At 37.3% G+C, this 27690-nt stretch overlaps 1 protein-coding gene across 1 annotated transcript in view; it reads left to right on the top strand.

The window, feature by feature from the left end:
- Positions 1-27690, top strand: part of CNTN1 (contactin 1) — a 228115-nt gene that overhangs the window by 174184 nt on the left and 26241 nt on the right. Inside the window, exons 12-18 of the mRNA XM_032105945.1 lie at positions 549-699; positions 1175-1302; positions 3895-4070; positions 15106-15226; positions 18357-18515; positions 21760-21909; positions 25348-25418. Of these exons, the coding sequence (XP_031961836.1) occupies positions 549-699; positions 1175-1302; positions 3895-4070; positions 15106-15226; positions 18357-18515; positions 21760-21909; positions 25348-25418 (956 nt within the window). The remainder of the gene's footprint in view (positions 1-548; positions 700-1174; positions 1303-3894; positions 4071-15105; positions 15227-18356; positions 18516-21759; positions 21910-25347; positions 25419-27690) is intronic.

Here is a 27690-nt window from a genome sequence, read left to right as displayed (position 1 = left end):
GACATAAGTGTGGTGCTTACGACAGTCATGTCTTAGTACTCTTGTACATCTGAGAGTGCACCTAAAGCCAGGTGGCCAAACAGAAAATCACAAAGAATAAGAAGGGCACAATTTTAGTTTCTAGAGAGGGTTAAAACCACTGAAAATTAAACCCAACTATTCTTTGGAAGTATGATTGAGTGAGCAACTTGTGAAAGAAATTTACCTCCAGGAATCTGAATTTTATTAGGACTGATCAAAAGGCCTTTTGAAAGGGAGGAACTTTCAGTGGACTTTGATCTTGTTAGATTAAACTCAGATGAAAGTTCAGAAATCAATAGAAAGAAACCTCTGGTGTAACACAGCACAGAACTATGTAATGATTTTTCCTGGTTTTTTAGATTACCATGTGCTTCCCAGTACATCATCTGTATTGTTAATATTTTTCTTACTGGCCTGAAAATGAACATTTGTAAACAATTCAAGAGTTCTGTTCTTGTTGTTGCAAACAAGTTCTATTTTGCAGTAAAATCACTAACAGCAGTATTTATGTTAATTTTTGCTTTCAGCTTCACCTCCTACTTTTGAACTGAACCCTATGAAGAAGAAAATCCTAGCTGCTAAAGGGGGGCGTGTAATCATTGAATGCAAGCCTAAAGCTGCTCCTAAGCCAAAATTCTCCTGGAGCAAAGGAACAGAATTACTTGTAAATGGGAGCCGGTTAGTACTGTTAGTGAACACTTTGAGCCTTAGAAATGTAGCCTTATGTATCTGTCTATCCCATAGGATAGTTCTCCATTTTGTAGACCTCAGGGACAGGAAAATGTATAACTTCAGGAAAATAATATGCCAAAATGTTGCTGGCAGTACAGATTCAAAGAGTTAGCAGGGTATCCAGCTTTACCTAGTCTGGTTTAAAAATTGAATTGTACTATTAAAAGACTAAGAAAATCACTTGAATGAGTACAAGTGAATAGAAGTACATTCTCTTGCTCTAGCAACCTGAGGCATCTGATCATGCCACAGTCTCTTTAAATATTTTGTACTGAAGGAGTGTTTATAAATCCAGTAGTTAGATATGAGCTTTGAAATGATGTTTGTGGTTTGTTCTTTCACTTACTACAGTTCTACAGGAAGCATTGCTTTCTAATGTAAAATCTCATTTCTCTTGATGTATTTTTTGCACTTTCCATAGCATACGTATCTGGGATGATGGGAGCCTGGAAATTATCAATGTCACAAAGCTGGATGAAGGTCGCTACACATGTTTTGCAGAAAATAACCGAGGAAAAGCCAATAGCACTGGTGTTCTAGAAATGACAGGTAAGCCTCAGAATTGCATTCATTTGTTTTGGGTAGAATCCCTTAATTCAAAAACACTAATTTTGTTCCAGCATTGCAGTGCTTTTTCAAGCTGTTCTACATCTTTCTAATTTAATTGCTCATTATAAATGAATTGATGCTTTTAAAGCATATTGCTCAGCTGAAACTGGGTATGTTTGCACCAGTTCTAACACTGTATCTCAATTTTCAGGGTTGATTTTTCCATAAGAGATTATTAAATAAAATACATTAAACTGACATACTTCAATGCATTGGCTCTATTTGATAGCTCAGCACTCATGCTAAGGTGTGATTCTGGGGCCATGACTCAGAGAAATGGGACTCCTGCTGACCTTCCTTAGTGTTGTGGTGTTTTGCTTTGTACGGGCTTTGCTTTGGTTTGGTTTGGTTTGGTTTTGTCATTTTATTTTGGGGGGTTTTGGTGTGGTGGTGTTGTGATGGTGATGCTGGTGGTATAAACATGTTTAAGAGAGAATTGCTGTTAAAGAAATATGCATTAAATTTGTGGGATAAGGGTGTATATCCATATGATTGCATTTCTAAATTATTTTCCTTTATCAGTATTTGTATTTACTGCTTGAGTACTGATACCCTTAGTTGTGTATTTTAAATCTGATTTCAAATAATTAAATAACTGTAGACTACAGACAGGAAGGATAGCATTCTGTAAGAGCTATGTCTTATCAAGTACCAGTGATAGTAGAAGAGTCATTTGTCAAATACGTGTTTAATCTCTGTTCCAGAAATCATGCTGGATGTGACAGCTCAATGCCACAATATTGTTGTGCTAATGGAAGAGTTAGTCTGTAGCATCATATGAGAGCAATTTTCTGGCTGATACATTCCAAATTTATTGTACCAAATGAAATGTAAAACTGTATTTTGATCCTTGCAGTTACTTTTTATTATCTTCTGCTGTTTCATATATCTAAATATTACCCTCAGGCATTTAATTTTGAAAGTTTATGTAAATAAATATATCCAGCCCCTTAATTGTTCTAGCATTCTTCTAAAATCAGGAAGAATATTTGCGTACCAAATTCGCACAGTGAAACAAAAACCAATATGTTTGTAAACCTTATAAACTAGTATAAAGAAATTTTAAATTTTGTAAAATTCTGCTCTGATTCATCTAAAAATGAACACCAAGGGTATAAGACATCACAGCAGAAACAGAAAGGTCAGTTGACTTATTTCAAAATCATTTTCACGTTGTGGGCAATGCTGAAGGTTGATGAAGAATGCATTGAAAGTGGCATTCCCAAGCACATTGTGTGGCCCATAAAACGTCTCAGACATTGCACATGACTATAGGAAATTAAAAAGTTAAATCTGAAGCTGACAGACGCTGCAAACTCTGATGGTTTTTCCCAATTGCTGTTCGTTCCCTGCCACTGGTCCACTCTTTCAGCAACTTTTTAGACAGGTATTGGTACTGAGCATACCAGCACCACCACACTGGAATGGAGCAAGTATCCTATGCATGAGTCCATATGTAAGGCCCTGGAGACCAGATGTTAACAGGCTGCTCCAATACACTGTGAGATGCTCCATATTGCAAAAGGCAGTAGTTGTGCCATCCTTGTAGTCTCAGTATTAAGCAGGTTTTAGATTACTAAAGTAGGATCTGGGAAAAGGTTTCTTTCTGAGGCAGATTGACAAAATACTGGGCTTACTGAGGTTATTTTCTTTTTCTGTGTGTGATGGAATGGAGTGTGCTCCTTGGAGCAAGCTCAAGCCTAGGTTTTAACTAGTGGCAATAACTTTTCTTATGGCTATTGTCTTCCCACTTTTGATACCCTACTACCACTCTCATATTGGTGGGACAGATATTACGTCATGGCATAAGGAAGATATTCTGTTACTTTTTGTTTTATGATAATAATTGTAAGAAAAGGAACAAGTCTCACTGATCCAGTGAGTCCCTTCCAGAACAGTTGCTAATTTGCCATATGAGTTTGATGTATGTGTCAAGAGCTCAAGCAAGTGTCATGAGATGTCTGCTTTCTTTTTTGTTCCTGTAATAATAAGAGACATTGCTGGGGTATGTACAGCTTTCTTCCTTTCCTTGTATTGTTTTCTCTTCTTTTTCACATGTAGCTATTTGCACAATTTGTTATGCATCTATTATATCAGTAGATAAATTAAGATCTCAATCCCTACAATGCTGTAATGGAAATCGGACTCAGCCTAACCAAGTAGAACTTTTCATTCATTAAAGAGACAAGTTTTAAAACATAGGAAATATTATAATTGAAACAAGAAACGCAGCACAAGTCATGTAAGATTCATCATGTGTCTTCTTTCTACTTGAGATACAGTCAATGAATAAAAATACTTGTAATGTGATTCAGAGATTTAAACAGCTAAACAGAAGTCAGGAATTTTAGTTGTAAAATGTTTTCTTTGTTCCTTTCAGTTTGGTCCTTTGAAATGTAGTTGTATGAATAACATGTAAACTAGGGTTTGAGAGAGTGGTTTAATGTATGATCAAATAGTTATGAAGCCGAGTTTGTATTTGAATAAACATTTATTTATTGGAGTTTTCCATGTTTGCCATTAACTTCACAGAAGCTACAAGGATTACTTTAGCTCCGTTGAATGTTGATGTCACCGTTGGAGAGAATGCTACCATGCAATGCATTGCATCCCATGATCCCACATTAGACCTGACATTTATTTGGTCTCTAAATGGCTTTGTAATAGATTTTGAGAAAGAACATGAACATTATGAAAGGAATGTTATGGTAAGATACTATAGATCATTCTTTAATACATGAAAGCCTAGTTTTCTTTGTTGTGAATAGTTGTCTTTTCTGTGTTGGTTTGGGTCCAGTAGGCCAAGAACATAAAATAGAATTACAATTCAGACACCTTCCAGACACATAGGCACTTGCAGGCAGATACCTGAAATCAGGTATCTAAATTGATGTAAGTATTTTGGTACCTCGGATAAATCCCACTCTGATTATTAGTGAAAATAGCTGTTAAGTAGGTAGCCTGATTGTAAACAGGGTGCAAATTACCTCCAAAAAGTGTGCATATGCATTTACTTTTACTTACCCATGTTTTTCTCATCAACATTTCTGGAATTTGGCACAAAACTTGGCCAGATGGTGGGTAGGAGTCAAACAGTCTGTAAACACTGAGGAAGAACAGTTTATGTGAAGTCTAAACAAGTTAATACAAAAGACACTCATTTTAGCATATAAAAAACCCATAGCTCTTTTGTATTTGCAAGTATGGTTATGTTTTTAGAGTCTTCTATCAGTTTTATTCAAAATTAATGTCTCTATTAGAAATCCTTTCTTGTTATGTCTAATCACATGCTGATTTGCCTAATATTCGGCAACCTCCAAGTGGTTGCCTACTTGTGTAAATATTTATTCTGTTATTCTGGGTTTAAATTACATGAAAATCCTCAAATTTAAATCCCTGGGAGGGTTTTTATGTGCTCCCAAGAGAAACTGTGGCTATGGAGAGAAAAGGTTGCTAATGGTAGGTGTAGTGTCTGGGAGCACCAGGGACCGTGTTTATTTTCAGCTCTGTGTTCAAAATGATGTACCAGTACCTCCTGAAAAGTCCTTCTCCTAGGCTGGCAGTATTATCTGATTTTCCACGGACCAAGAGATTACTTTTTTTGCTTTCAGTATCTGTTTATCTCCATGTGAAAAGATGTTTAAAGTGTAACTATTTTAGTCTGATTTGGAACAAACCAGCCCTTTGAAGATTCAAGAGTTGCCTCGACCTGCTCATTTGCTGAGTTGTAAGACATAGTTAAGAAGACACACTGCTCTCTTTCAATGAGAGAACATGTCCTTGTCCAACAAGCTAGTGGAAGTATGCTAAGATCAGCTCATAAACATTGAAACCCAAAGACATACACCCCTTTCTGCAATAAATCTCCTGAAAGTGTATGTCCGCTCTCAGTAGCAGGGTAGTTAGTAGTCTGCAGTGTATTTTGTGTTGCCTCAGGAATTAAAAAATACGTAGTTCTTCTCCAGTACACTGGCATCTTTCAAAACATTTCCTGCAGGTGACTGTTAAGTCACACTTTTGATAAGTTTATATTTACACTCTGGTAGTAATCAATGCATAGGAATGCCTTGAAAAAGCTTTAATTGCCTCCTAATTGCATTAGTTTGTCCTTCGATAAAGATTGGAATGAGTCTGAGCATCAGTCAAAATAAGAGCTTAAAGAGTAAAGCTCCACTAAACTTACTCTTTGTAAAAGAGCAAATAAAATCACTCTGTGTCAGATTTTATTTAGTTGATTGCTTTTAGCTACCTAACAGATGTCACACAAGGAAATTTGTTCCATAAAACAGGAAAACAGACTGAAAATGTTGATGAATCTGTTATTTAGGTGTGGAGGAAGGTAAAAATGGCTTTATCAGAAGAGTTTGTAATGCAAGAGAAGGGAACCTGAACTTTCTCCATCTGTGGGTCATCTGTTGAATATGCTGAACAAAAATTTTTTTTTATCATTGATATATACTTTCGAGGTTTCCTCTAAACAATGAAAATAGAAGGAAATCAGATTTTTTTTTCTTTTAGGATAAATTAATTCTGAAATTTAATCCTGATTTAAGAGCATTTTCTACAAAGCACTTCAAGTTGGCAAATATGGAACCAAATAAGGCCTTCAGAAAATGTTTAATTCTCTTAGAAGATTGACACTATTTAGTTCCCAACCACCTGTTTCACCTTCCAGATAGCCAGTGGTCCTGGACTCCTGATCTCAAATTCTGATTATCTCCACAATATTTTAGACCTTTTATTGAAATGCTTAATTTCAAAACCAAATTACCCTAACTTTCCTAGGCTACCTTGGTCCCTAAAAAATTTCTGTGGTCTTCAGAGGGAGAGAAAGAGGTGCTTCTCTTCATGTGGGTGTTGAATCTTGTGCTGTAATACTTCCTTTTTCAATAGATTATACGGATGGATACTCCACAGGATTCAGAAGAAGCTGAAGAACTCCTAATTCACTTAGACTTTTAAAACTAAATAGTTTAGATCTAAATATAATTTAATTTGCTTGTCCGTGTATAACCCCTGAAGGATATCCTTCTTCCTGAAGAATCTTTCTTGGTTTGTTGTGTTCCTTTTGCATTTGATCTGTCAGTACTGGTAGAAATTATTTTAGCAGAGGCATCTTCTTGTTTTGCATTCCTAAGCCTTAATTCTGGGCTTACAAATGCAAAGCAAGTGCAAATAATCTTTGTTACTCTTCCACAGGCAGCTTGGTCTTTATCCAGGACAGAGGGGACAGTAGGATTGCATTTGAAGTCTTCATTTGTAGGTATTAGGTGGTTCAGTGCTTAAATAATAACAAATACAGATTTTTTAACAAATTCAGCAAATCCAATGCAAAGGTTTATGTAGGATATAATTAAGAGGAATATGCACTTTCTGTATTTCTGTTCTATTCCTTTGTTATTGTATTATTGCATTAAGGGCAAGGAAAGGGATTTTCTCCTGCCAGTTTCCCTCTCCCTGGCAGTTCTGAGCTGAAGTCACTGGGTGGCAGGTTTGCTCAGGATTTCTTGGATGTAAAGGGTGAGCTGGTTTACATTTGACAGCAGCAGCCCGAACTGCTGGGCTTGAAACGTCCTGCTACCCAGCCCTACACAAACACAAAAGAAAAAGATATTCCACTGTGAATATTAAGATTACTGGATATATGAAGCATGTGCTCTGTGCTATAATTTCCTGTTGATGAAGGATCCTCATCTGTCCCTCAGATAATATCACTATTAATTTATGTGACTATGCAGATCAAGTTGCTGAAACTTGATAGAGCCACAGTATTTCAGTTCTCAAAATAATACTATTATTATTGTCATATAGACATAATGAAATGCTAATTAAATTCATGTAAACACCTGCATAATTCTTCTTTCTTTAAATGCAAGCTTTGGTATCTCTGTCATTGCTGAAGGCAAAGCTAATTTGCATTACATTAGTACTAAAATTAATTTCTCAAAAGGACATTTGTCAGTTCTGTTTTCATTTCCTATGACAACAGTATGTAAAATGGAAAAAAAGAAAAAAAATAAAAGAATTGGTTAACTTCCAAAGAGTCAAATGGAATCTTCAGAATCTTACTATTAAATTGATTACTTTTAATTTTATGTGTGGTTGTTTCTCTGATTGTTTGATTGAGGAACTATACATCATCACATCTTTTCAAGTCCCAAAAAGATACAGCTCTTCAAGTAATTTGGAAAACTTATGTCTGTTCATTTGTTACTTATAGATCTGCTTTTTGTCATGTATTTTTAAAGATTGAAAAGATTACTTTTAAGATATTTATATAAAAAAATACATACAGTATCCAAATAATAATATTTCATTAATTTCATTACCAAAAAAAATATTTTTTTTAATGTACTTTTGAGCCCTACTAGTCCATTTGTATGGATAGTCAGGAAAAGGAATTCCATAATTTAACTGGCTCAGGTCAAAACTTGAATATAGACTTAGGAAGAGTCCAAATTTAAGTTGTAGTTGTCTTAGTGACATAATGACACAAATACATTTTAAAATGCTTTCCATACCAGCAGTATTTCTGTTTGCTACATTATTTATTAGTTGTCTTAAGTGATATCAGTGAACCTGAAACCCTGATGTTTTTTCACCATTTTATCTTTAATAAGTTGAATTGAATTGCTGTACAAGTGTTCAGGAACTTGACCTGCTTGCAAATAGCTTTCTTCTTTAAGTATTCAAAGAAAGAGTAAGTGATGATGGAAAGATACAGTAAGGCCACGTGATGAATTTTGTCATAGAGACAACTGACTTGTTAGCCCCTCATATGAAGGGGGCATTTTTCAAGCTGATGCTGGCACACCTCTGTGTCATGATTGCCACAGAGCAGGAATTAAGACCTGCTGAATCCACACTGACTCTGAGGTGTGGATTCTGACTTTGCAGTGTTCTCCCCAGTGTTCATAGGTACATGGCACAAAGGCAGACACATTCAGCATAGAACTTGCAGGACCTATAGCTCAGGCTCGATTCAGCTTTGAAGTAGCTTCTGAATCCGAGGTGTCTGTGCATAACCAGCTCTGTATCCCTGCAGCTATCATGTGGTTAACCTGCAGTAGTGTAGACTTCTCTGAATACTCAAAAGCTTGCTTTTTCCTTATGCAAATATTATTCCTCTTACTTTATCACTCTTTGAAGTACAGAAAGCTTCACAGTCTTCTAGGATGACACTCATAATATTCTGAACATACACAGCCAGACAGGTACTTTTCATTTAAGCACAACACACATGGAAGGGCCTGTTATGTTGTTTAACTATTAAAGGTGGTTAGTCCAGATGCCAAAATTCACACTACAGATTTCTGAAAGAGGTGAGGTGAATTCTAGGTTGGAGACAGTGTTTGCCGAAACACTTTGTTTGTTTCTTCTCCAAAACTGATGGTTTTGTAAACAACAAAGAACAAGTTGAACTATAAAAATCAGATTAGAGGAGTAGAGATTTATGCCTGCCTGGTTTTTGTAAAGTATTTTGTAAAGTATTTTAAATTGCAGTTCATTGGCTGGGCATGGATAGACAAAGTTATTCTACTGCATGTTCCTGCTTCAGTAGATTGCTTTGGAGACACTTAATTTTATTGTGTAAATCTGTCTTTGAACCCAAACTATTCAATGATTCTATGATTCCACTGTTTTCTGCAGCAGAAAATATACAGGGATTTTAATTTTTATTTTTCTTCGCTGCTTTCCCTGGTAATCCTCCTTGCAGAGTGTGTAGTCTAGCTCCTGCTGTAGACCAGGAAATTAATGGAAAGTTCAAGAGAACTGAAGAATTGGGGTGAAGTGTTTAGAAAGAGTTATAGAATCATAGAATAGTTTAGGACGGAAAAGACCTTTCAGAACATTGAGTCTAACTGTTAACCCAGCACTGTGAATTCCACCTCTAAACCATGTCTCTAAGTGCCACATCTACACATCTAAATACCTCCAGGGTTGGTGATTCAACCACTTCCCAGGATAGCCTGTTCCAATGCCCAACAACCCTTTCCAGGACAAATTTTCCCCTTGTTATTTGGGAGAAGAGACCAACCCCCACCTCACTACTTTAGGTAGTTGTAAAGTGTAATAAGGTCCCCCCTCAGCCTCTTCTCCGGGCTGAACACCCCCAGTTCCCTCAACTGCTCCTCATCATGCTTGTGCTCCAGACCCTTCACCAGCCTTTGTTGCCCTTCTCTGGGCTCACTCCAGCACCTCAATGTCATTCTTGCTGTGAGGGTCTCAAAACTGAACACAGTTCTTAAAGTGCCTCCTCACCAGTGCTGAGTACAGAATGACAATCACTGCCCTGGTCCTGCTGGCCACACTTTGCAGATACAAACCAGGATGCCATTGATCTTCTTGGCCACCTGGGCACACATTGGCTCATGTTCAGCTGCTGTCAACCAGCACCCCCAGGCCCTTTTCCACCAGGCTGCTTTCCAGCCACTCTTCCCCCAGCCTGTAGCACTGCCTGAGGTTGTTGTGACACAGGTGCAGGACCTGGAACTTGGCCTTGCTGACCCTCATAAAATTGGCCTTGGCCCATCGATCCAACCTGTCCAAACCCCTTTGCAGGGCCTTCTTACCCTCCAGCAGATCAACACTACTGCCCAACTTGGTGTCATCTGCAAACTCACTGAGGATGCACTTGATCCCCTCATTCAGATTGTCAATGAAAATATTAAACAGGACTGGCCCCAGTTACTGAGCCCTGGGGAACCCCTGCTGGTGCCTAGCTGCCAGCTGCATGTAACTCCATTCACCACCACTCTCTGGCCATCCAGCCAGTTTTTCACCCAGCAAACAGTCCACCCATCCAAGCCATAGGAAACCAGTTTCTCCAAGATAATGTTGTGGGAAATGGTGTCAAAGGCTTTACTAAAGTCCAGTAGACAACATCCACAGCCTTTCCCTCACCCACTAAACAGGTCACCTTGTTGTTGAAATCAGGTTGGTCAAAATAGGAAAGCTCAGTTGCACACTGATTAAGAAGAAGAGGTTATTTATGGACTAGAACAAAGCCAGAGTTGTAGTGAGCTCATTTAGTACAGTTTTTGAATGTAGTAAGGTGGCAGGTGAAGCTGATGAAGCATGACCAACCAAATCAACTGCTTACTGGTTTTTTTAATGAAAGAGCGTTCCAGGACTCTCTCAAGGTACCTGAGACAGTGTTGAGACATACTTGAGTGTATTGAGACATACACTGCTTTCAGTGCCTTGATGTATTAGGGAAGTGCTTTAGACATGAGTGAGCTGAAAGTCACATATTTTGGCTAGGTTTGGAGTAATATTTAGAGGCAATGGCCTAATAGTAACCTAGTGAGCATGGAATGAGATGGATGGAGTCAGTGGTTAAGGGCAAGGAGGGGAAGGAAAGCAGAAGATACAGTGTTGAGGGTGAAGCCAACAAGCAATTTTCTCTGACAGAAGCCTTTGAGGAAACTTACTCTACTTATGGCACAAAAATTGTAGTTAGTTTAGAAGATGAAGATCTGCCAACTTCTGTGCTAGAATTAAAAAATACTCTGCAAAAGCAGTTGACTATACCATTTATGTGCTTGTGAGACTTACCAGGCTACCAAAATTCATGTACCATCCCTAGTTAGGTAGCAGGAGCTGAGAAAGCCAGGTATGAACACTGCTCAGAGAAATGTAGTTTGCAGTGTATTGTGAAGTTTGTCATCAGCCATAAACTTGTGAGCCATGAGCATAAGTGAGCAAGTACCTAGGCTTTTTCTGCTGTTGTAAATGAAATAACAAGGCCCATTACCACAGGGATGCTGGTACAAAGCACAGTGTCCTCAGGAATTCTCAGTGGTATGCTGAATGGAGAAGAATAATATATTTGTTGGAAATACTTCCCAGTCCACATCTCAAGTGTAGAATTAACACTGTATATCCTTTACATATAAATATAGCTCACAGAAGGACAAGATTCTTTAGTGGGAATGACTGTCATCATTATCCTGCTGAGTTTTTTATTTATCTGTAACTATGGCTTATAAAACAAAACAAGGTCTCAGGTGAATAGGATTAAGACAGTAGAGTTGCACTGGTGGTGTCCCCGTGTTATCTCTGATGACAATATCAGGAAAACATCTATAATCACATTTACATTAACTTTCCTCAACAGCTGTTGGATTGTCTGTTCTGGTTGTAGCAACCACACACCCAATTATCTACTGGCAGGATCAAACCAATTCACATGAACTCATTTAGATTTAGGTACAGGTAGTAGAAAAAGATTTTAAAAATTATTTCTAGCTTTGGACAAACTGATCTCCTCACCAAGAATCCCATCTCTTCCAGATTACTTCTTATTGATTCTCTTACCATTTTACCTCTACTGTGTATTAAACAATGCTGAAGCTCAGATGTCTAATTTTAGAACCTGAATTAAAAAAAAACACTCTGTCTCTGCTTACTAGGTTCTTCTACTTCTGCCAAGTTAGCTTTTTTATTACAAAGGCCTTATAAGTCTTACATTAACAGAAGTTCCTTTATTGGCTCTGAGGGCCCAACAAAAGTGGATAGATAGCACTTTCAATCAAAATACTCGATTCCTGTAAATGATACTTAATTGCGCAGGACACATTCTGATGGCTTTCGGCAATTTAGTGCACTGGCAAAGTTGATGGTCAGAAAAAACAGTGACTATCAGAAATAGGTCATAGAATTCTATTTTTGACATCACTATTAAATCATAAATATAGGGCTTATAGGATGAAAGTATTTGCTTGAAACTTGGTAAGTACTGAGTGGTGAACCACAGATACCCTTGGAACATCCGTGAGTATTGCTATCACTATTTCCAGTCTGTGATTCAGTCTTCTCTGAGTTAAGGAAGGCATTTTTAAACGTAGCCAAGCTGAGGTTTTTGAATGAAAACATACAGTACATTCACATCTAATTTGTGGACAAAATTCGCTGATGTCTGCACTCTTTATTTGCTTGGTAAGCTCTTCTTTTACCACCAAGAACTTTGGCTTCTTCTGAGGTATGGAAAGCCTCATTACCAACTGCATAAAACCTTGCTCCAGGAGAGCTTCTGAAGCAACAAGGTACAACACCATATCTATAGGTTGATGATTTTTAAAATTATGTTACTTTTTTCCATCTGTTTTTCATAATTTAGGTTATAAAACCAAGTTCCCATAAGGGAAATTATTGTTTGGGCAAGTATATGGGCACATCATTAATAAATACAATAAAGTATTTTAATTAAAGTGCTAACATAGAAATTAATGAGTACTAGTCCTATTAAGAATTTGTGATCATTTGTTATTAAATTAATAATATTATTATGAGAATTCTGTTCTGTTTCTAAACCTTATTGCTTTGCCCAGCATTTGCTTATGTTTATTTGCAGATAAAAATGCAAGCAATGATCAGAGAGTCACAGGCATTGTGGTTCTTTCTAGGATGACATTTAGTGTTAATGAACAAAGGATTTATACACAGCAAATAGGGATCTGTTTGTCCTTTCTAATAAAACCAAAACCAATAAGAGCAGAATTGAAAAAAAAAAAACCAAACCACACACACTGTAGGGCTCACATGTGATTAGCCAGGCAGCCAGACAGTGTTCACTTATGCAGTAATTCCAGCAGATTTTCAAAGGATGCTGTCTGTGACAGGTCTCATTGGAGTTCTCATGAATAAACTGGGGAGGCATGAGCACAGGAATGACACTACCCCAGACTCACCTCATCTCTGTAGGCTTCATGCACTTTGACAAATTAAATTAAAAGCCATGTCATATTAGCCTTGAGTGAAAAGTGTGAATATATTTATACACATGGACATAGTTTAATACTAACTAAGAGAGAAATGATCTAGTATATATCAAGAATATTGGATTGTTCACTGATCCAGCTGATGTTTGATCCTTGCTAACAGCACTTGTGTCACTCAAAATGAGAGAAGGTACAGTGTAACCTGCCATTCTTGCTGACCCTGTAAGGCAGTGAGCTGAAGTATTGCTAGCCAGAATCAAGCACTTTCTTTCATGTGTGCTTGATTCTTCTTTTATCCAATTATTTATTTACCACAGTAATTTCTTAAATATGTGTATTCTTATGTCAGACCAAAAAAATTTGGTCTTAAACAGATTTCAGTTTGTGCTGAAATTTTATGCCAGCAGAAGTTGAAGCTGGCAACCAAAATCCTCACTGGAGTCTGGAAAGTAAAAGGGTAGTGTTATCTGGGTATTTTTCTCTCCCCTAAATATAGACTATAAACACTCATTCTAGTTTCAGAGCACTTGGAAAAGATTTAACCTTACTTTTTTCCCCATCCTTTTCAATCAGGAACCAGAAACTGGATGGCATAGCTTTATTTCATTTCTTCTGAATGTCTAAATGCAGACACAGCCCATAATATTCGAGATTGTCTTGAAGGTCTTTTTTGTTCCCCAGAATCTGCAATAATGGTAGCACTACACTTCTTACACCTAAATATTTTTGCAGTTTCTTTTTGTACATACCATTTTGCAACTTTTGTTCCTGCATGTAAAGGTCTATGGATTGCAGTAAGTTATCCCGATGTTTGATTTTGGGGTTTTTTTCAGTTATATTTTTGAAAAATTTTCAGTGAATTAGGAAATCTGAATGTTGCCCTTATTGATATAGTGTGGTATAAATCCATCTGTTAATTTTTTGTAGCACTTTTACTCCCATGGAAGTTCAGATGTATTTTGGAAGGAACATTTTTTTTTTTTTGTGAAATCCCTTTAAGACTAGCATATGTATAACTCATTGATTTAGCCTAGTAATCTTTTTCTGTAATAAAATGCAGGATGGATAAACAAAATATTTCAAGTGTGTTATTTTCTAACACTTAAGTCTTCACATAAAATGTGTTTTTCATTAAGAATAGCTGTGGTGCACATAGTGGTCTCTGTTCTACTCGTTGTTTTACGGGTGCACATCTGGTTACTCAGAAGTGTCATAGGACAAAAACACTGTATTCTGTTTGCCTCTCTGTACAGCCAGAGGTAGCCAGTGGACCACACAGCCATCTGAAAACATGGTTGTGTACTTCCCAATAGTCTGGCATTGGTGAAGAGTGTTAAGGGCGGATTAGGGTCTGGGATGATGAGTATATGAGCCTTGTTCCTTGTTGCTAAATTTCTTCCCTGGGGGTCCTGCTGTTTGCCAATGAGCAGTTAGAGCTGAGCCGGGGGACAAGCATGTCCAGCCTGACAGGGGCCTCAGCAGCAAGGGTGGGCAGAGGAGTACAGGGCAGGTCTTGGTGCATCTTTGTTTAGGCTGTGCTTGTAGCCTCTTTGAGATAAAAACTCAGGTACTGCTTTAGGATTAAAAAGGAAGAGCCAAACAGCATCTGCTCTGTTAGTAGGACTCCATGACATGCTATCATGCCAATGTGCTTAAAAAAAGCAAGTAATGTTGCAGAAAAATCATCTGACTGTGGTTTATGAACAAAATCTTGACTCAATTTAATGTTCAGATACGGGCTTCAAAAAGTAAGAGGGAGATGTCGACTTGTTAATAATCATTTACTAAGGTGTCTGGTTTTTTCATGCCCAGTAAAGAACTGCAGATCCTCAGGAAACAAGGGACATTTTCAACAGCTATCCTATAAATCAGATGTATGTTTGAGGGTGATCCCTTCTCAAAGTAAGCACTTTTTAGAAATAGCAACCACTGTAAATCATTTGGGAGAGATGTGTAGACAGGTATCATGTACCTGCACAGGGGTGTTCGCCACTTTCACCAAGTGTTGTTTTTGTGACAGATTAAATCCAATGGGGAGCTGCTGATTAAAAATGTTCAGCTGCGGCACGCGGGGAGGTACATGTGCACTGCTCAGACAATTGTGGACAACTCCTCAGCTTCAGCTGACCTTGTGGTAAGAGGTAAGGTTCTCCAGGTAATACGGAAACGGGGCTGGTTTTCACCCAGACAAGACCAAGACAGGAGTGTTTCTGATTGTTTAGGGTATGTGATTTCTCATGAACAGATGGCAGAAATTAAAATGAGAAGTGCATAAACATGCAGTCATAAAAGTCTACTCAGGGTACTGATTCTGTTGCAGACATTTAGATGTCTAACTGACCATATGTTTTCCTGAAAAGCAATAAGGATTTTTTGATTATGGGTATTTTCTGTATGTTAAAGCAATTTTTACATAGTTTAATTTGGTGTCCATTATTAAAAATAGATTTCAAGGATCATTTCAATGTATCCACTGGATACATTTCTAAGTCACTTCTCATTTTTCATAAAGCTGCATGGATTAAATTATTGTGTATAATATTGGGCTACATTAAAAGGATTTTGAGTTTTCAAATTACAGAAACCAAGACATCTGGGGTTAAGTTTATCACTCAGTTTTTATCTGATTCATGTCTGTTAAGTGTTACTGCAGTCTCAAAATGCTGTTCTTGCTCATAACAGTATGTATCCTACAAATCTGTTACAATGTGAAGTTTTGATAGCATGAGTTAATGTACTTTGGGCATTTTGCTCTCTTTTATGCCTGTGGGCATAACACATTCTGAAGTGCTGATGATTTGTTTTGCTGACAATTCAAAGCAGATATAATTTGTACTTTGAGTTGCCTTGCTGTTGTGTTTTGCCCAACATTCGAGTTACACCATAGAGCTGTGAAGCAGCTGAAGTATAGCTAGTGTTGTGGTTCTGAACTTCTGGCATCTGAGGTTGTTGTGCAGTTGAGTATTTCTGCATTTAATTTTTGCTGGGTATTAACAGCCCATGAAATGTCATCAGTTTTGGATAAAATGTCAAAGCAAATATGGTAAGTGATGAAACTACAGAATACATCTGCAAAGTAAAAGAGTAGGATCTGTTCATATGCCTCAGTATTATGTAAGCAATTCCTTTTAAAAATTAAAAGAGAGACAAGGTGCTTTATCAAGCTTCTGATTCCCCTTTCCAACCCAGTCATTGCTCAGAGATTGTGTTGTAGAAGAAATTAGCATTCATTTTATTCTCAAAATTTGGATTTTAATACAATGAACACAGTTCTGCTTACGGCTGCTTTTTTTGTCAGTGTAAGACTCAGCATCTTACCAGGCCAAGAGTAAATATCTTACGAAAAATGACAAAGGTGGGATTGTAGTTTCACTGCATTGGTAAGGAGGAGGCAAGAGCAGAGCATGAAAACAAAGAGATGTGTTCCAGAGCATCTCATCAGTGGAGTGGTAAAGGATAGCTACTGTCACTGCAGGCACATGAAGATGGTTTGTCTGTCCACAAAACAATATAACAGTTCATATGGATTGTTCTGTGTGATCTTGTTTAAATTGCTAGCGATGTTAGTACACTGAAGACTCTGCAGCCCCTGCATGCACCTACAGACCTTACTGGCCCTGTGTTGCCCTCCCTGGGGCTGTGTTACAGATGTGCCTGCTTCCAGCTCTGTCTCTGGCCCTGCCTCCTGGATGTGCTTCAAGCCTGTGCTGTGGGTAGCTGCCTCCTGGATGGACTGCTTGGATATATGCAGCAGTTTGTCACCTGGATGCACCCAGTTCACTGCCCATGGGGGCATACCTGGGACTGCCATATCAGCACCTGGCTCTGCCCACTATATTTGGACCCAGTGGAACCATGGCCCATTGCTGAAAGAGCTACCAACCTTGGGGTTAGTTGTAGGTCCTGTATCAGCTTTCCTATGGAGCCTTTTCCTTTTCCTTTGGCCCTTGGTTTTCCTGAGACATGCCGTTTTCAGAAGCTGATGGTGAGGTGAGAAGCTGTAAGAGGTATCATTTGAAGAAAGAAGGAAAGTTATTGGGACTGATAAACCTTTCCATACCTTCCAGCCAGAGGGCTTCTGAAGTGAACAGTCTTGCAGGAGAATGGGTCTCTCATCAGACCTTACCTACCTGTGTCCTTAGAGCTGCGATAGCAAATATGCATGTTACCAGGGTGGAGAGTTGACCAACAGCCCTCATCTTAAAAATCAGCTCTTAACAACAACTTCTACTTTGTGCATGCTCTGTGAAGAGTAAGAAGCTGTTTCCACGTGCAGTGAGGTATTTAGTCCTTACCTTGAAAGGAGGTCCAAGGGATGAAATTGCTTGCTTGTTAGAAGGATATATTCATTGAAGCCAAGAAACAACAACACACAGTAGTATAAGCTTTTGATTCAGTTAATTTCATTTGAGTCCTTTTGCTCAGCGGTATGGAGAATATAAAGAGCTCAAGAGCTGAAGATACATTTGGCACACTCTGTATTTAAATCTGACATAGAAATCTAATTCCATTCTTTTTTGTTGTTTTTGTTGTGATTTTTTGTGGTTTCTCTGTAAATAGTGCAGGAAATATGTTATGGTATTCTTGGGGTTTTTTTAATATTCTCTGGGCCTTGTTCAATCAGATTGTTGGATAATTATCTGAATCATGTTGGCATATTACTATCTCTGAATGTTGAAGCAGAAAATGTCTCAATAGTTCTAATGCATTGTATCTGTTTTTACACAACAGTTAATACATATCAGATAACTTTGTATCATATAAAACAGAAGCATAATAACAAAACCAGAACTTTGTAGGAACTTTGAGTCTGATGAGGGCTTTACCACATTGAGCTAATATGAAGGCCAAGAAAAATGGGAAGAGATCTATAGAATTCTCTTTTAAGATACTATTTTTCTCCAAAATAAGTTACAAGGTTTTCCATATAACTTGCACTCAGGGCCTATACAGCACAAGCAGAAGTGTAGGTTGAAGGTGGGCCCCCAATAAGGTCATTATTAGGTGGAATTTGAGAAGGAAAATTTTGTGGTTTTTTTCTGAGTTCAGTTTTGCTTTGTAAAATGAGCAGCGACAGTTTCAAAGTAGCATCTTTTCATTTAAGAATATCTCAATATTGATTAGGCAAGAATCATGGAAGTTTTATTTGGTTGTTATTAAATGCAAGAGCAGCTGTCCTTTGAATCACTCTATAGATTATTAAAAGTTGATGAACTTTAATTTTCAGCGTATTTAATTTGTTAATTGAACCCTCTTTTTTTTTTTCCCCAGGTCCTCCAGGCCCTCCTGGAGGTATAAGAGTAGAAGAAATTAGAGACACTGCTGTAGCACTTACCTGGAGTCGTGGAACAGACAATCATAGTCCTATTTCTAAATACACTATCCAGTCAAAAACCTTTCTGTCTGAAGAGTGGAAAGATGCCAAAACAGGTAAGAGTAATGCCAGAAGTAATAAAGACAATAAGTTTTAAAGTATGATTGTTAGAAAGTTTGACTAATCAGAAAATAATCACAATAAAAGGAAACCAGGGATGCTATTAATGTCTGCTGCAGGTTTACTGTCTTGTCAGTGTGTTTTCAACAGTTTTGTCACCAGCATTTGGAGGGCCTGAACTGAATATCAAGAAATACAGAAAAGAGCAGGCCAGAGTTGCTACCTGTTTTTTTTGCCTCTTTCCTTGTTACATAAAACATTCAGCATCAACTACTGGAATCATAAAAATTTATTTGCAGGTTAATTTAGATAACAAGTGGGTGTCTTCATTTCTGTATTTGTTATGGAGAAAGCTGATTAAAGTTGTCTGCTTTTTCCTGGAAGCAGACTAAGTTCCAGTTGCATTAAAACTGGCACCCCTAGAGAAAACATAGCTAAGATTATCCTTCTAACCACTGGATGTCATCATTGTGCCACAAAATTGCAGTTTAAGAGGCACCTACCTGAGTACAGGACATGCTAATATAATTTTTTTTTCAGTATTTAACATAAAAGCATAAATTCTAAAATGTTTTTAAGCTATCAGTATCTCTGAAAGCTTTATGAAGGCTAGATTGTCACAAGCTATACAGAATTTTCCTATTGATATGTTTCATTATCCCACCCTTATGAATTACAACTTAAGTGTTTTCCTGTGGAATTAAGATATCCCATACTCAGCATTTCTAAATTCTAAGAACATTAATGGTTTCAGTGATTGTCTTCTATTTAAGTTGTCACTTGAAACTACAGATGTATAAGAAATAGACTGACATATTGAGCTGAAAATCTGTTACATTTTTTAGAGTAAAAAGTTAGAAATACTAGGCCATCTGCCTTAAATGATATTTTTCTTTCAGACTATGTAGTATATGTAGTTCTATTGGATATAATTGTCTTCATCAGTCAGCACTGATATTTTTTATGTCAAAGTAGCTTGGAAGATAAACCCAGAAGGTTCCCCAGCCCCTTCTTACCTCTTATATCCTGTTTAATGGCTTCTGTAGAATAGATTTCTTTGAACTTAAAAAAAAAAAAAATTAATGTAGAAATTAGAACTGTTCAAATAACTCATTATTTGCTTCAGTAACAATAGCTGCAGGAGGGAGGATCCTGTTAGTCTCTGCTTTTTTCAGGATAAATTATATTTTATTTCCTATTCATCCTTTAGTTTTCCATTTAAAAAAATAAGGAAATGTGAAGACTTTCAGGCGGCAACTGATACTGTTTTGTGCTGTGTGTTACTGAAACTGGAAATTGAGGTGTAAGAGTTAACATAAGTGTTGGTTTCAGATTTTCACTGATTCAGAGCAGAGACTTGAAACCACCCCTCTCACTTCTCAGGAAGATTCCCTACTTGCAGTGTTGTAGGCATGATGGGATGAACTTCTCTGCATCTCTGAAGTTCTCTGCTTCTCAGAATTATTGAGATAGTCTTTGAGACATGCAGTCAGACTTTGAATCTTACCCTAAAGAATGCTGAGTGGGATTCACATCTTGGGTGGGACAGGGAGGAATCTAGATTGTTGAATTTCTTTTTAAAGACACTGGCACAAAAGATATACATTATTAATTTCTGAGAAGTTGAAAGTAACTATTCTGGTGTTTTCAAAATCGTTACTTTTTCATTTGAGCCACACTGAGGAATTTTGATAAATAAATGATTCCCTCAAAAGAGGTAAAATCACCATAGTAACCATCACTGGCGCCACTGCAATCTTTTACTTAATTGCTGGGCTGCTCCCATTTTGACTCAGTGTTAACTTTTGTATTAATGACACATGATGAACAGTCCAAATTGATCTGTCATCAAATGTTTAGGCTATCAGTTAATGCTGCTAATTTTCAATGTGTGAAAAAAGAAAATATATTTTGGCATTGCATTTTGGAAATATTGTTATTATTATTACTACTAGCATTATTCCCCCAACCAAATCATTCATCTCGGGTTTCATAATACTGAGTGTGTTTTGTGAAAGAAGTGTATTCTACTAATCTACAGTATGGAAATGGGCTATGTAATAAGTTGTTTACATTTATGTTGGTCTTTCCAATTAAGGGGGTCAGATTCTCATCGTGCCAAGTATTCACAATCGTTCTTGGAATCTGGGACAGCAAAATTAAATTAAGAGATCAGATGTAGCCCAGGAGGGCATTGAAGGAATGTCAAGTTTATATCACAGCTTGGATGACATGGGAGGTTTGCAGTAGCTCTACTGACTAGACAGAAAAATAATTTGAGTAAGGATGAGGGAGGGTGGTGGGCAGGTAGAAAGAAAACTGGAAAGTGTGTTTCTTTCTCCTTCAGGACCTCACTTTGGAATGAAAAATTTAATGATCATTAGGAAGGGGGCAGTTGTGTCATTATCTAGTGCTTACACTGGTTGTTAGAACTGGTTGTTGCCTGTTTTTTTTGCAGGCATTGCATTTATATTTTAATTCCAAATCATCTGCCTTTCCAGTGCAGAATATCTCAGTTCTCATCTTCCTCTGAAAACAATACTTTTACTTTGACAAACAACTCTTGTTTGTATATAAATGAAAATCCTCTGTCTTTCCATAGCTGCAGACAGCTACAGAAACAACCCCTATTGTCTGTGAATTGCAGTCAGTCATGAGTTACTCATTTTATTTATGATGAAAATGCTCATCCTTATGACAATAACAAGTCTTTTCACAGGAATTACAAGAACACTTACCTTTCTTGATCAGAACCAGATAGCAAGTTGTAACACGTTCACTAATTAGGAGCACCAAATTAGGACCACATTTTATAAACCACTCTTAATCAATTGATTGAACCCTACATGTCTAGCCATTGCCTATCTGTATAATGAATTTTTATTTTACTGTTTCTGCATTGCAGATTTCTCACTGCATTTGTCTGTAGATAAAATGAAATTCTACAGCTACCATATGTAATTAGTAAGGAAATCTTGTAACTACATGTACTAGTTCACACCCAGTTAAGACTTAAAAGTGTATGAGGGTTTATCCAGGATAGTGTCATAGCTTCCACATTCCCAGTCACTGCTGTGAGTACTCCTTGTAAAATGTGGTATTCCTAATGTACAAAATCAGGTTTCCTGTAGTTGTCTATGTGTGGTTGAAGAATAGTGCAAGTTCTGTTGCAACCAACCACACTGTTGCGGACCTAAGTGTGAAAATTCTGTTTTCTGAAGCATTTAATCTTTTTTGTAGACCCATCAGATATTGAAGGAAATATGGAATCTGCTACAGTGATCGATTTAATTCCATGGATGGAATATGAATTCCGGATAATAGCAACAAACACTCTGGGGACAGGAGAACCTAGTATGCCATCACAGAGGATTAGAACTGAAGGCGCTCGTACGTAAACAGAAATGTCAAGTTTTTGTCATGTGTTTCTTAATTTTTACATTTTTATTCACCAATTTGGTAATTTTAGGTTTTATTTTTAAAAAAGCATCTTATAAATTCTTATCTTATCTTTAAAAAAGCATCCAAGTGCAGAGAATATATTTTCAGCCACCCCCTACTACAGATTGTGGTACGCAAGTACCAAACTATCAAGATGTGATAGCATCAAAGCAGACAGAAAAGAAATGGTTGTGATATGGCAAATTTGTCTGCTATGTTGAAACAGAATCATACTGTATCTTTCAGAGATCCCCCACTGTATCTGTCAGTCAGGTTGTGTGTGTATGAGCGCATGCACGTTTGGGACCGTGGTTCAGGACTTAAGAAAAAACATGCATGTATTTAAGAAGGAAAATGTCCATTTGCCATTTGTTTGCATTCTAACTAAAGAATACATGACAAGATGTGTGTTCTACTGGATAATACTAATTTTCTGTGATTGAAGGTTTGGTCTGGTGTCTTCTTACTTCAAGTCACATATGGGACATTATCCAACACAACATACTCTCTTATCAGTCTGGTTATTCAGAGTTAATAGCTCAGAGCATATTTAAGGATATTCTTTAGGCTCAGGCACATCCTTTTTAAAATGAATTCTCCAAAATGAGGAATTAGATGTTACTATTCCAGATAATACATTCTGGTTTGACTGTACAGAGGAGATAATATCAGTGTTCTAGGGGGTAATGTATCACTGCACAAAGTGTGTATCCAGCAAGGCCTGTGTACCCCACAGTAGCACCCACTTGCAATCTAGATTTTTTTACAATTGTTTCCCATAGCTTGAGATTTGAAACTAAAAATGAAAAACCAGAGGTAAAAATTAACTTTTGCAATTACACCTGCTAGGTCATAACTTTGATTAGATAGTATTTTCAAAGTAAAATGTATTTGCATTGTAAATTTCAAAACATTCATTAAAGAAAAATTTGGTCCATTAAAACTTTGTTGCTTGGGGAGAAAGAAAAGAAATTGGTTAAATTATTTTGGATAGGGAAGGAAAAGCCACAGAACTTTAATACTAAAGTAAAAGATAATCACTGCCTAAAAAATTGACTGCTAGCATCATATGTTTATGACTCAAGAGCTGCATTTGAAGGCCAAGAATCTACAGAAAAAATCTACACATGCTTCTTTGAATGCCTGGTGCACAATAGACATTTTTAAAATGTTAGAAAAGACACAGATAAAGAGAGAAATAATGCTAACAGGTGGAATAGGGGTAGCGTCCTGCAGTTTGCAGTGTGCCACATTCATGGCATTTCTTGTAGCCTTCCCAGAAATGGCATGCTTTCCAGTTTTGTAGCAGAATGTACCTCTTTTGCAAGAAGTAGTCTATTAGTCTGTTGTCTGATTCGCCAGGCACAGCACCATGCTCTGGCAGACTGTGAGACAATTTTTGGCAAACCATGCAAAATGTTAATGGAGTCTTCTGAGGCATCAGTCACCACTTCATGCCATGCCAAAATAGGGTATAAATAATTTACAGTTTACGGATTAACTTCTGCACCCAAGTGTGTTTTCTGCCAGGAGCTGGAATTTGTTATAAACAACAGTAGAATTTGGGTTGCACTGTCAGTGTCAAGGGTGCTACAGAAGCAGTATGCACAACTGCGTGTGCATTTTCATGTAATTCTGAAAAAGGTGAATAACAAACAACAAGCCACGTCCACATATTGTAGTTATTATTGCTAACATTTTTTCTGTGTTAAACAGCAACAAACAGGGCTGTGTCTTTGTTGTACTATGTGGGTGACAAAGAATGTCTGTTACACTTAAAAGTTGTCAGTGTCTTTTTCAATTTTGAAGTCTCTCTTCTGGTAGATAACTAAATTCAATAACTTATTAGCATGCTAAGACTGTGTGCAATGTTTTTTATTTTTAATGAAACAGCTTGCTTCATCAGTAACATTTCACAGTGATTTCTTGAAATTCAATGGATCAAGGTCTGATTTTATGTATTTTAGCTTCTGGGTGCATAAGAGGAATTGTCTAAGTATAGTTGTCTAAATTAGTTACCTGGTCTTAACAGACAGAGAAGCCTGGGTTTAATGGTTGGGAGAATGAGGAAGATTCTTTTGGAAAGAGGGACTTGTTAGACTTAAAACAGTCGGGTGTTTTCTGTTCTTTGGCAGTCTATCTTCTTTGACTACTTAGGCGTTCTAGCAATCCTCTGCTTCTAACTTAGCTTTAAAGCTGTATACTTACACAGTGTGACTACAAGGTCGATTAACAAACCCCAGCTTTCTCTCAAATTGTCATATGTATGTTTAGTCTTGATCTCCACTAATTTATTTTCAGAAAGGCCAGAAATAAATAATGCAAACCATGCACTAAATGCTGATTTCAATTTCAAATTTATTTTTACATATTTTTATCCTGTCTGAAAACATTAGTTCTACGCTGTGTTTCTCCTCAGCTGACCCTCAGAAAAGGCCTCAGCAAACATCTTACTTACATAGTGCAAGAGCACTGTGACTTTCACTGATTAGTGGAGAAAAGGCCTGATCTATCAGAATTTTTTTATGCGAAGAACACAGTTTGGGTAGGGCATGTAGCTAATACATGCACATCTGAGGCATACTAAATGCCCTGTAGGGAGTCTGTCATGTCCTAAGTTTTCAGTGGTACTTGCTGTGACAGTATTGAGTGACAGCAAATAAATACACAAACACCACAGAGGATAGCAATAGAACCATTGCGCTCAGTGCAGAGAGACTGAGGGAAATGACAATATAGGAATGATTTATAATGGAGTCCTTGAAAGTATCCGGCTTTACCACCCAGCTGTGCACCAATGATAGATCAGCAGATCATATTTCATTACACAGGAGATATCACTGTAAAATGCAATTACTAAATTATAAAGTGCTGTGCCAGTTTTGCTTAGGTACATCTACCCATCCTGAACATGATAATTAAGAAGACATGTGCCACTAGTCTAGAATACAGTTAGTCTGCCAGTGCTTCAAAGATAGACCCATGGGTTTAACACTACACATGGCAGGTAAATCCATTGACGTAGGTGGAACTGGTCACAGTGTGTTAGGGTAATTACACATGCAAGTCCACAGTGCTTGAGCCCTTGGCATACCAACGTCTGAGAAAGCACAAGAACAATACACAGTGTGCTTCTCTTAAGACTTACGAGAAATTTTCCATTCCTGAATATTCAATTAAATATTTGTAGATAATACAGGGAGAAAGAGGAATGATTGCTAGCTATGGTTACAGCTGGCATGTTTCCTGAAGCAGTAGCTATACATTAGTCTTGGCAGATTGCACACCATCATTATTTTAGTAGTGTGTGCCACATGTGCTCATTGGCCTTGCAGCTGTCCGCTGCATACTTTGTAGTAATTTTTCATGTCTCTTCTGTTTCACTAGCTCCTAATGTGGCTCCTTCTGATGTTGGAGGAGGGGGTGGAAGCAATCGAGAGCTGACAATAACATGGATGGTACGTATTGCACATGCAAGATGGCATGAAACCTGTACTATCTTATATCTAATCTTGCTCCTCCTGAAACCTGTGGATAGTTTGTCTCTGGGTCTTGTGAGAACAGGATTTGTATATAATATATAGGTTTTCAGAATTTTCTCATTAAAAAATACATGAAAAGGAATGAGGAAGAGAGTACCTTAGGGGTTTATGTGTTGGACATTTCTAAAATATCATCTAAAACATTCTAAAACAAAGAGATTGAAACACATAATGACCATTATAATGCATCGAAAAAAGTAGTCTTCATTCTGCTATTGAAACAATGGTTTTGAAAACTTACCTATACTGTGGATATAGGTAAAGCAGGAAAGGAAAAGAGACACCAAGGTAAGAGGAAAGCAAAACCCAGCACGAGACGATAAGGATTTATAAACAAAGTTGTATAGGCAAAAGTATCATGGAAGAGAGAATTGAAATCTGCTGCAGGGTATTTGGGGAAGCTAGGGAGAAGAAATAAAAAAAAAAGATTGTTGGATTCATGTCAGATCCTATCAGTATCTGGGAAAAACAGAGTCATAGCAGCATTACCTCTGGCAAAGAAAGATGGTTATGTTATACTTGAAAAAATTACCAAGTTTGTTTTCTATTGACCTCTCTGTTCACTGTCATAAGGCTATGAGATACATAAGGCACATTATCCTGTTTGTGTCTTTTGGGGAATGTAGCAGCTGAATTACCTCTAGGAAGAGTGCTTTTTCTTGTGGGAAGTAATGTAAAGATGTCATAATTCCAACAGCGTATATTGTTGTATAGGGATTCTCCTTATGAATATGCAGATTTTAATCCATGTGCATATTTCCTTCTTTTTGTACTTAGGATTGATCATATCTCTGTGAAAGTTCTCAAGTATGATGCAGAAATAGCCAGCCATATCTTTGAGCTACCAGATTTGGGCTTTCCTGGGTGGGTTTTGTTTTGGGGTTTGGGGTTTTTTTTGTTTTTTAATTCAGTACAAAATATTTATTCAGTCTTCCTAAGTCTTTTAGCAGTGAAGAAAAGATTTATAAGTTTCTGAAAAAGAAGGTCCACAGTTCTGTCACAATATATTGAAAAGGTTGTATCTTAGTTCCCCTAATAACAGGTTAAGAAGTAGATGTGTCCTAACTGGCTTAATTCTGGTCTCTTGTTTTTGAAGAGCAAAAGAACACATGCAATGGATAGGTACAGAAGACCTAGATTATTTTACTTCACAAGCTTTTCTTATAAAAATTTCAACAAATTACAGAGCTACTTCTTGCATTGCATGTAAAGACTGGTACTCATGGCATTTCCAATATAGTGGTAACTTGGCTGTGGCCAAACTAAACAAAGAAAATATAACCAGGAGAATAGTGACTAATGCAAGATCAGAAGTACAAGACCACTTTAGTATTTCCTGTACACTCAGGTAGATTTATATTCTCATTATTTCTCTTACCTAATGTCATGCTTTTCACATCTGTTCTGAGTAGCTCCTTTAGTCAGACAAATTAAGCATGGCTTCAAGTATTTATTTCCCAAGAATGTCCTATGCTTTATCTAGCATGGGGTTTTGAATAGAGGCTGTAGATTCATGGAGTCTGACAGACAACAATATATCTATCTGTAAGGCTAAGATAAAAATGTATATTGATTCCCCCAGATGTGCTGACATTTGCATATGCTACTCTAAATACTCCTTAATTAAGAAGAGAAGAACAAAATGTATGGCAGATTCACATGTTGCTGCCAACCCTTTCTCAGCTTTTGCTATGATTCATAAGCCCAGGTTGAATGAGACAGCCAGAGATGCAATCAAAGCTCTTCTAAGTCTTGTTTTGAAAGAACTGAGAAGGAGAGGTAGTAGTGGCATGCCCATTTTTCCTCATTTTTCCCCATTTGTCTTTCCCTCTCCCATTTTCTTTTTCAAAGTTTTTAGTGGATACTACAAACTATTCAGCTACTTATACCTACTTATTATGGTGCAGCCATTGGAGGGAAAGCTGCTTTTAATACTTTATATAAGACCTTTCAGAATATAATTTTTAAGCACCAGTCCTGGCTTTCTAAAGTTTGCTCTGGCTGACAATCGTTCTGAGACTAGGGCCTCATCCGGGCTGCTTACTTTGGCATATGAGATAGAATTCTGGTTTATTTTAAGCAGCTAGTTACAGTGATAGATTCAGAAGATGAGGCACATCAAATTTTGTTAAAACCTTGCTCAGAATATCTTCACACATGTTGGCTGAAGTGCTGCAGTAGTAGACAA

This window comes from Corvus moneduloides, chromosome 4 (assembly GCF_009650955.1).
Source record: "Corvus moneduloides isolate bCorMon1 chromosome 4, bCorMon1.pri, whole genome shotgun sequence".
NCBI classification, from domain to species: domain Eukaryota; kingdom Metazoa; phylum Chordata; class Aves; order Passeriformes; family Corvidae; genus Corvus; species Corvus moneduloides.
This window is presented reverse-complemented; position numbering and strand designations above follow the sequence as displayed.